The sequence below is a fragment of the Athene cunicularia genome (genome assembly GCF_003259725.1).
Source record: "Athene cunicularia isolate RWA chromosome 22 unlocalized genomic scaffold, athCun1 chr22_part1, whole genome shotgun sequence".
Classification (NCBI taxonomy): domain Eukaryota; kingdom Metazoa; phylum Chordata; class Aves; order Strigiformes; family Strigidae; genus Athene; species Athene cunicularia.
The window spans coordinates 2,025,495-2,036,632 of NW_020799128.1; the positions used below are offsets into that span (position 1 = coordinate 2,025,495).

At 39.1% G+C, this 11,138-nt stretch overlaps 1 protein-coding gene across 2 annotated transcripts in view; it reads right to left on the minus strand.

Moving 5' to 3' along the window:
• Positions 1-11,138, minus strand: part of PPP2R2A (protein phosphatase 2 regulatory subunit Balpha) — a 48,359-nt gene that overhangs the window by 25,888 nt on the left and 11,333 nt on the right. Inside the window, exons 1-2 of one of the 2 annotated variants that reach the window (XM_026863063.1) lie at positions 10,663-10,708; positions 10,441-10,515 (exon numbers count right to left, since the gene is read on the minus strand). In XM_026863063.1, coding sequence (XP_026718864.1) covers positions 10,441-10,515; positions 10,663-10,693 — 106 coding nt within the window. In that variant the 5' untranslated portion in view covers positions 10,694-10,708. Of the gene's footprint in view, positions 1-10,440; positions 10,516-10,662; positions 10,709-11,138 lie in introns of those variants that run through there. The other variant, XM_026863065.1, reaches the window with a different exon arrangement.

Consider the following 11,138-nt stretch of genomic DNA (forward strand, 5'->3'; position numbering starts at 1 on the left):
CTCCCCCCTTGGCAAGTATTTTCATGCGTTTCTATTCTGGCCCAAGCACACATACCTCAGCTACATAAAAAAAAAAAAATTTATTAAACAGAGGCCAATACTAGTTTCTGGTCTGGACTTTCAGGGATTGTTAACATTCACTTCTCTAAATGATGCAAAATGGAACCTACAAATCTTGACAACTCTAAGTCAGACATTTATAACACATCTTAAATATACAGAGTCTACTAATCTGAGCAAAATACCTTTATTTTTAAGTTAATTATTTTACACCTTTCACCTTCTCTACTTATAGATTAGGACCTTTTCTTTGTGTTTCGGAAGAGCTGTGTAAGAGCTGAAAACAAGATAGGAGTATTTAGTAGTATTGCTGTCCCGCAAGGATCTCAAAGTTTCTTGTGATAACTTTTAAAAGTTTTGGAACTTCATTTTTGGAAAACAGGGACACTAATCTTACAGACAGGGAAAACAAAGCATGGAGGGGTTAAAATGACTTAGTGACCTTCCAGATGAAGCAACTCTAATGATTGTTTAAAGTTATCTCCATTTCTAGTCCTCTTTTGTTGTCCTGTCCCCTGATAAAGAAGTTTAAATTTCAACTTTAAACTTGGTAAAAAGTAAGAGTAATAACAGCTCCATAAGAAACTTAAGCCTCAGTCAAAAGACATTGGTCAGAAAGAACATGAATTGGAAGGTGCCAACCAACTTCCAGTTGAATGTTACATAATTGTATAACTTCTGGAAAAATAATTTCAACATATACATAAAAAAGCTTACCAGACCAGAGAGGGCTGTGTACATGATCTTCTCTTGCTGACTTCTTCAAAATTATGGCAACCAGCAAGAAGGAAAGATTAAACCAGAAGCGTTCCTACACAGGATGCAATCGCTCAGTCATGTCACTTTTTCAAACAACGTACAGGCTTAATAACCCTTGTGCAGGAACACTGAGCAACGCAACAGAGCTGACCTAGTAGCACAGTTGTAGATGACAACTCAGAACATACTCCCCTGATTTTCAGAAACAGCAGAAAGATGGGAATGCTACAGAAACAAGCGGATGTCTGTTATTCCCCAGCTTGGTATGAACTTCTACAGGTCAAATCAAGGAAAAGAATCCACTAGCTCCAGGGTGTCAACAACCTGACACACAGAATCTCAGAGTAGGTTTGTTTTGTTTTGTTTTAAATGCTCTGTCTTCCTACTGCACTCTTCCTCTGAGGCATCTAAATATCATCAGAGACAAAATTGCTGGGTTAAGCACAGCATGTGTTCTGCTCCAGGAACAGAACTGGTATGTTAACGGCCCCCCACACTTTCAAGAGTGGGTTATCATTTCCAAAAGGGTCTGGAGTAAAATGGAAGAGCCTGGATATTTCTTGAAAACAAAAAGAAAGTATAACTCAGCTAAAAAAAAAAAAAAACAAACCACACAACAACAAAACAACCAAACCAAAAAACACCAACACCAAAACAAAAATATAAAGCTGTGGTAAGAAATGACTGACAAGAGGAATAAGGACTACATAGAAAGTTTTAAAGTTTTGGTCAAAGAGCCATTTCTGCCAGTTCCACATTCCGCTTACCACTAAGATAGCTTGCGAGTGTTTCACTATCACCTCTATAAAGCAGTGACATTTCCTCACGGACACACTAGATAATGAACAAGTTCATGGGCTTCAACTTCAACTGCTGTTTATTCTTGATTATCTTTTAGAAGAGATGTCCACAAACATGAATCTCAATTCACCGAGTAGTGTTTTCCATACAAAAGGCACTCTGAACAAGCACACGGCAGCTGTAAGCACCTAAAGGCTGAGGAAGAGACTGAGGCAGTTGCTCCCAATGCTGCAGTTGCAGACACTGCCTTAAAACCACTATCGCATCTCCAAGGGAGGCAATCCATCCACTCACCTCTGATCTCTCGTCCCATTCCTGTACCACCACCACCTATTCCACCACAAATATATGTTACAGTCTGTGGAAACTAACTCAGGATAAAATTAATCTGATAGCAATTAGTCTAAGACGTGTAATTTTCTTTCAGGTCCGTTTCCCAAAGCGATGACTTCGCGGCTAAGTGAACATCTGTGTCGGCTCAAAGCAGTAAGGGGTAAAGGTGCAAGGAAGGACAAACAGCAGCTACCTGAGGTGACAACAAACCTGCAGGCAAGTCAGTATGCAATTTGAATTGTAATTCCTCTTTCCATACCAAGGCCACAATTCAAAACAAGCTGAACAGGGCAATTATTAAAATACAACCCCTTTTTTTTATTATTATCTCCAATATATCTATAAATGAGTTCTCACACAATACACCAAGAACAGTACCTGACAAGTTAGGGTTTTTTTATGTAATTCCACTGGAAAAAAGTCCAGGATCTCTCAAACCAGTGTCCTTGAGAATCACTATATATTTATTTTATGTATATATATTTATTATACACATAAGTGGATGCTAAAGATTTGTTTCAGTATGTAGTTCTTGTCTGCTGGACCGATTTACTTTAATGTTTTCAAGTAACTTAAATTTTAAGTCCTTCAGACTACATTTATAAGCACTATACACAAAACACGTGTAGGCCAATTTCTGCAAATCCTCTTCTAACCTTCTGTTAACAGCAAAAAGGCCAAATGAAATCACTACTTTTAAAAATCAAAGAATGATCCCTGGAGTATTTTTTATATTCATCAGGAAAAAGGGAAAATACAGCTACTAGCTTTTAAGAGACAAGAATATATTAGAAATTACTCCACATTTTAAATAAGCAACTGTAGTCTGAAGTCTCAATTACCTTAACTGTTCCTGAATATATGCAATTATCTTTTCTCAAGTTCTCAAAAACAGAGAGTGCCAACTGTGTGTGTTTGGATATCACATTATTCCCAGAGCATTAATTTAAGAACTGCAATTGAAAACGCAAAGAGAAACATTTCCACACAAAATGCATCCTACATACCTGGGAAATCCATCTTTCTTACAATGCAACTCTTTTAAAACCTCTTTTCCTGACCCTAAAATTGTCTTCCAAAATTAGATGCAAGCGTAACTGCCTCAGGGGTTTAACAGGCATGTGACCCAAATATGCTGGTTTTCTTAATGGTGCTATCACTTGTGGATCGCTGAGAGGAAAATACATTTTTATAAAGAATGGCTGACCAAATTAGTAATTTCTCCTTCAGTGCTTAACAAAAGCTTGATAAGTTAGAAGAAAAGAGAGAGAAGCTTACAGCCACTTCTGTTTCTGTAACTGAATGAGTCATGCACAGAACCTCAAATTATTATTTTTCAGTTATATTGTCAACTCACAGTAGCAGTACCCGATATCTCATTAGCCAGCGTCTTCATTTTAAAGGCAAAAGTAACAACCCAAAACCTTCCAGTGGCAGAAAAGAACAAAGCAAGACCACCATCATGTAACACTACCTGCTGCCCAGAGCATGTCCTGAAGCAGTCCTGTTTGGGGAGCCAGAAAGTGAGCAACACTATATTCAAGAAAGGAAGCCCTGCTATATAAAATCATGAGCAAGTGCACACAAACGCACACAAAATATCAATACTTTACCTCTTAAGACACCTTTTTAGGCTTCCCTCAGCTCATGTAACCGCATAAAAGAATGACAACATCCCTTCTATCTCCAGCTTCCTTACCTACTAATCCTACAAAAGTAGCATTTAGCTAGTGCGTGCTTTAAGAGCATAACTGAGCTATTAAGCAATATAACAAAGCTATAATTACATATATTCTACTTGTTTAAAAATCTAGAAAACTGTCTGGATGTAATTATTTTGACTAGAAGACCTACCACTGCTTCTTGAAAGAGATTATTCTAAATTGGTTTGCATCTAGTATCATACTTCCCATATTTCTCTCCTATTATTTTCATAGAAAAATGTTAACTGTTGTCTCTGTTTGCATTCACAACCTAAGTGCCCACCTATGTCAAGACTTTTCATTCATTTCAACCATTTTCATTTCAATCATTTCTTTAGAAGGGTAAACCTCCGTTTCACTTGATTACCGAACACCAGCTTATTCCGCAAAACTTTTCACTCCACACTACAAATACTGCAGACATAGTTATGGTACTGCATATTATAGAGCACTGAAAATATCAAAAAAGTCTGGAAAATACCCTTAAGGCAGTTATAAAAGCATCTTACACTAACGAAATAGCTTTGGGAGCACAGTGTTTCGTAAAGAGAAAAGAACAAATGGCAGCCTTAACTTGGTTTTGCCATTTGTAGTAGAACAGCACTTAGAGATCAGGGTCTTGGGCTGACTGCACATAAAGTCCTATAAAGAGGCCAAACCTCTTCCAGAGCTGTGTTCCTTTGAGCCACTCGACCACTCCACACTATGCTGGCACAAGCACACACAGAGCACTGAGAACCAGATCGGGGTTCAATTCAGCTGAAAAATAATCCAGTCAAAACCACAATTTTAAGCACTTTTGAGCCGGATCAGCCTCCCAAACAAGTTCATTGTGCAGTTACATGAACACTTGTGCCAGCAAAGTGGGAAGGAGTGCCTCTTTAAGCAGAAATGCTGCCAAACATGTAGCCATGGCCTAAATAGGCAAGTCAGAAGGGAAAAGAAAGAAGAGGGGGGGAAAAAAAAAAAGCAGACAATACAGCTAGAACACCCAGCTCTTAACTCTTACTTCAGTATTGCACCCACTAGGAGTTTTACTCTTCATTTCAGTTTTTCCAAAACATGTTCTAAGAAGCTACAGATACCACAGAAACCCATTTCCAGGGTAGATATATCCAAACCAAAATAGTTTAGGTAGCATCTTCCAAATTAAAAGCTATGAAGTTTCACAAAGCTGATCAAGAGCTGTAATCCACCAGGACTGCCACTGATAGCCAAGCTGCATTCATTTGTACTGTTGGGAGTCTGACTGCTTGATCACTATAACTGCCATAAGAAAAACTCCCTCCTTTTTCCAACTAACTTTTAATTTAAGCCAGAAAGATTCCAAGAGCAGCAAAGCATCACAGAATTCACAGAACAATACTGGTCAGCATGACTGACAAGCTGAAGCGCCCTAGCTACCAAAGCCATGTCAAGAGAGAGTACTGAATAACTTCTAGGGAGCTGAACAGCCACTTACTATTTAGCTGCTTGCTAAATGCTCTTTGTTTTGGGGGACTTCACACTTCAAATGCATGCTTTAGTCAATCTAGACCAGCAGTTCCTAGAGCACAGTAGCCTATTTCTCTCTCTAGATACAGACAGTCATTCTACAAATGGGTGAAGATAAAAAAGCTAAAATACACAAGCAGACTTCAGAATACAGAGTAGGGCTATAACCTTGGGTCTTTCTATTTATCCACACCGTTATTTTAAACTACCCCTTAAAAACAAACCCATTACTAGTCCTTGCTCCTTCCAACTGATGTTGCCTTATAAGCATACAGAACATAACCACAGCCCTCAAAAAAACAAATTAAGTTCCCTCCCACAACTATACCCTGATATTTAGCATTATTATCACAACCTCTCACACCTTTATACTTTTCTCTGAGAATCTTTCCTCCCCTCCTATTCCATCAGTTCCCATTAAATAAGCCCACCAGTGACTTCTACAATAACGCCACTGTTTCTGTCCTGTGATCCTGCCCACAAACACAGCTCGGTAGAATCCCTTCATCCCAACTGATCCCAGCAACACCCCTCCATCTACGAGGCACATCCACCCATCAGGCAGTTGTTGGTAGGCCCTACAGAACCAGATGTGCCACCAGGAGTAACAGCCTGGTAAGACAGAAGTAAGCAGCTTTCTGAAGGCGGCTCAACAGCTCTAATCCACTATTACAGAGACATGCTACTTGATGACGAGAAAGTTTTCTAGTAAGGCAAGAGAAGATGGTAAACTCCAGACCATGGCAAACTGCATTTCACAGCAGTCCTCATTCTCCTCATTCCTGGCCTCAGTTTTCCTTACTCCGAGGTAACTATTTTTGTGCACTGAAGACAAACTACCACTACTGGACAGTTCCCATAGCTGCCCTACAATTTTGAAGTCTGCCAAAAATAAACATGAAACTACACTTGAAAGATTTAACATACCTAGAATCAAATACAGAAAGCATTCCTGAACAAGGGAAAAGTCAAATCTCGTTTATATCTCTGACCACACACAGGAGCTGGCTAGGGATAGCAACGTAAGAGACTTCATCTGTTCATCATCTGCACAAACTGTAACAGACTACAGCAATGTTTTGGCTATAAAAGAGGAAATATGAAACAAGTCATAGATTATTAACAAAGCAGCACAGAATCGTTAGGCATCAGACTTAATTTTAAAGTCAGTAAACAGCACCCACAGCAGATACTCCAGTGCTTCTTTCAGAGACAATTCGGGCACAAAATAGTTAAACATCTTGTCAAAGATGAGTGTAATCACTCAGGGTTAAGCTTAGGACCTAAATTCCTGGCTCCCAGCCTCTGACCCAGACTATCAGACTTCTACATGTCTTTGGATTAAATTTGAAAGAACATTTAGATACAGCAGCTTGACTCTTTTCCTTCTGCCAAGTAATTAAACAAATTTGACTTAATTTGTTCTGAAATACAAACTCATTCCATTAAGCAAGTGTCTAGTTTTCAGAGACAGTTTAAACTCACAAGTCTTAGTTGTTTCCAACCAGAGTTGCCATTATGCCACATCTTGGAGAACCTAACAGCAGAAGAGTAGAAACAATTCCCAAAACAATGCAACTGCTGCAGAAAATCTTTTTAATCCTTTCTATAATCATTCTCGTAAAGGAAATATCCACTAAGAAAACATGGCAATGCCTGCTCTCAAGTATTTCTGGACAGTTAAGTCCTACTTGCACTGAAACAGTGATGGCATACAGAAGGAAAAAAAAAAAACAACAAACCAAAAACAACAAACCATGCATTACAGATGCTTTGGATAACCTGGTCATTGAACTTCTCAGAGACAGTGACTCTGTGTTCTCCACTGGAGAAGTCCTGACTAATCTAATGGCCTGGCTCTGGATTCTCCAGAGTACACAGAATAAGTTGAACACATAGTGTCATAGGACTGGGGTCCAGCAAAACAAATATAAAATGAAGAGGGGAGGAGAACTTCTGTTGAGCAAAGAATCAGCTATTTCAGAAACACGCAGCACAAGGTACAACATCCTTGCCTTTATGCAATGGCCTGCTAAATCACAAAACCCCAAACTTTTGCCAACAGTTAAAATTAAGGATCCCGGTTATAATGAAGCTGACACTGATTTCCATTTATAACCCAATTTCTGTGCTTAACTTTGTGATCTAATAGGGCCAGGCCACAGCTTACAACCAAGAATAAATTCCATAGATACCAAGAGAAGAGAAGCCAGTTCTCTGCTCCTCACACATCCACAGCCCCCAGGTTAGAAGAGCTTTGCCACAGCAGAATGACACAGGCAGGCCCCAGATATAAACTCACTGCCATCTTCCTTCCTCAAGCCAGTAACAGCTTTCCCCTTTTCTCCCTTCCACCCTCATTAGCTCTAAAAGAAAGTCACATCCATCTATCACACAATGCTTAGAAAGCCAGAAAATTAAAACCTGTATGTATCAGAGTTCATGTTTCAGCCATCAAAGCCACCAAATATTGACTTAGTAATAGACAGCCATTCTAGCCTAAGTATCAAAAGAATTATAGGTTATACATATTATGTGAAGGTTACGAGGTCAGATCTGACCTCAAATATACTGGAAGCTACACACTAGTATTCTTAGCAAGCTTTTTGAAGTTACTGCCACTATTACTGTCTTAAAAATTTCTCCATTGGTCTGTTTCAGAGGCAACAACAGAGACCACTGGGTTTGCATTCTACTGATTAATGCAATCAAATGGATGCAGTTTCCTTGGTTTCTCCTATTAGTTTAGGCTCGCTTTCCAATATCAATATTGCAACACCGTATTATGAACAGGAAGAAAACAGAAAGTGAAACCTCCCATTTCTTTCAGGCTTGCTTTTCCTGACTTTATTTTTAGTGAAGTTTCAGCATTCCACAACAAGAGTTATTTTTTGGAATTTGAGCTCTAAAGCCATTCCAAAACCAAAAATCCACACCTTAGGCACTACCGTACACACATTGGTCCTGTCCTCAGTCACAGACATGACTAGAGTCCACACTTGTCAGCTTGCAGACCACAATGGTTAAACAATCATTTCTGTTGCAGGCAACAAGGTTCTTTAGCTTTCACCATGGTGCCCTGCCACAAGAAAGCAGAGAGAGGGGCAGGGAGGGAAAAAGGTCCTCAGGCTACACCTAGAGCCACAGTCAACTTGTCCTTGAGTATTCTGAAGGAGGACCAGAAGCATGCAAAGCTGCTGTTCCAATGTTTCCAAGAACCATACACCACTGAAGTGAACCTTAACACCAAAAATACAGCGAATAAAAGGAAAAATGCAACCAGCTTGATACGTTATTAACCCTTCCAACAGTACGACAGGGAGACATTATGAAGCAAAACAAGAACTCAAAGGATCGCACGGAAGCTAAACTTCCACTTTGATCAGACAGCTGGCTTTCAACCATTTCCAGCATGAATTGTGGGAGCCAAATACACAGGAAGAGGAGAGAATTTCAGCCCAAGAAATTCTTTACAACTAACCGTAACACCAACCTTGGGACTTCTCTCCAGGCATTTAAATTTCAGGACACCTTGCAGTGTATCAGGGCACCTCAAGACTCATCCTGTGTCAGCTACAGCTAACAATGAAACCACACCACTTTGGGTCACAAATCAGAAGGTTACACCTTCGATAAAATAAAATATGAACATTCTTACAATTTTGGGGGAACCATCCTGACCTGCATGCTGAAAGCTAGTTATTTCCCATACAGTGAAGGCTTCCCTGAACTCCACCCACTATGACTCCAGCAACACACAGTACAGCTGCCAGCCTGTCAGGAAGCATAAGGCTAGCAAGTCATCTTTCGTAACATGAATACTTCAGAACAGCTAAGAAGTTAAGAACAGACTATTTCCTGACTTCTGCATTTCCAGATCCCTATAAAAGCCACTATACCATACATATACATATATATATATAAAGTGCATTACTATTACACACGTCAACATGTCTATTTTAATGAAGAATTATTTGCAAGCACCTGCCACACAACCACAACTCCTTCAATATTTGTATTTAATTAAGGATTTAGCTTGAGATGTAATTAAAATAAAGGTTACAGGATTTAAAGTCTGCCAGGGAAAAAAAATTATACTACATTCAACAGCAGTTTTGCGTTCAAGCTTTAAAATACACTTCCTGAATAATTTAAAATTAAACTTTATAAAAATTGTTACTGCTTTCTTGGTTCCAAAAGCCATCTTCCAGCCTTGTAAATGACAGGAGTCTTCCAAAGTGCATCATTTGCACCATGTTGGAGCTAATCAATAAGAACAAATCATTTATGTTTATACTGATTTTTTTGCCTTTGGAAGTTAATTTGAACCACATACGAAAGGGGGAAATAACAGAAACTGTATCTACCGCTTTTCTAAGTACAACAGTAACCTCACTTGTAAGTCAGAGTATTCAAGATACGTAAAAAAGGAAAAAAAAACACCCTAGGAATTACATAAACGACAAGGCCAACTGCTTACCAAAGAAAAAATTTAACTCATGATCTTACAGGCTATGTTGTGCAAACAGGACTTTACAGTGGAAGAAATTTAAAAGTCAGTGGGACTCTCCTCAAAAAAGATTGCAGAAGAAATTCTGCTCTCCAGCACAGCAATTGAGCAGCACAGAGAAAGTGTGATTCCTCTAAGTGGCCCCCAATCCAAGTAAAAGAAGATAACAAGTACATTTTTTGCAGTCACAATCAGAGGCAGCCATCTTAGTGTAAAATGACATTTGTCACTGCCAGCTTAGAGAACTTTTAGGCAATTTCCAGTATCATTTCAAACAAAAAACTCCTCTTTACTTAATAAGTAAGCGTACACAAATATTCAGATTTCTTCCTCTTCTGAGTAACAGAAGCTTGAAAGGTTGGAAAAATTACTCGATCTTTATCTAGTACTTAGATCTTCAAAGAGTACAAATATTAATTAATTCTCACACCACCTCCCTGTGGAATGCAAGAATCACATTCCCCATTTTGCAGATTAGGAAAAAACACAAATCAGAAGCTGAGAGACAGGAAAATCTTAAACAAGCTTGGAAAACAATTCCAACAAAATATTTAAAAAGCCTGAATTTTGCCCTTCTTAAAAGCGTGTTGAACAGTACTCTCAAACCATAGTTTAATCCTGAATCTGGGTATCTGAACGCACATTACACATCTGTTTGCTTTGCTCAAGTTGCATACAGCAGCACCGAGATATTTTAGCAAGATTGCATTCACATCTCCCCACCTAAGGGGCAGCTAAAAAAGTCAGAAAAAATTAAGTAAAAAAAAATATTGCTCTTACCTTCTGCTACATCATCATCTACAGCGCCTTTCACCTGAGAAAAACACCACTGAATGTCATTTCCTCCTCCAGCTCCTAAAAAACACAATCAAAAAAAATGAGACCCCCCCAGAGTAACAAAGAGCAGACAATAGTTACCGATTGAAAATTTCAGACAAGGTTTTATACACGCCTACTTCCTCAGCAGTGCTGGCCGCACAATTACAAATCGCCCCTCCCCACCTCTTTCCTTTACCGATATTGTTTTTGTCATTAGTGGTTTGCCAGCGTTCAATGCAACGTTTGTCAAAAACCACCGCGAGTGTCAGGAGTAACGGTGTCACAGCCTCCACCACCAAAAGCTCCTGGACTCAGGAACGCTGCTAGTGCGAACTTTAACTGCGCACTTCCAACGCGGGTGCACAAACGTCTCCTTCCACGCCAGGCTTCTTCCTACTTTAGAATGCAAAACCCTCCACAAACACCCCCACCCCTTAAACAGCAACGCTCAGAAAAAGCTGCATATTTTCAGAAAAATTCAGTCTTTCCATCAATATAAACCAAACATGCTATTCATTCCCTCCTTCTACAAAAACACTGAACTGAACCTACATGCTAAAAGGCTAAAAAAAAAAATTTTACCACAATTTTAGAGTCTCTTCGCAGAAGTAATGAAAGCAATTATCAGCCTTAAAAAAAAAAAAAAAAAAAAAAAAAAA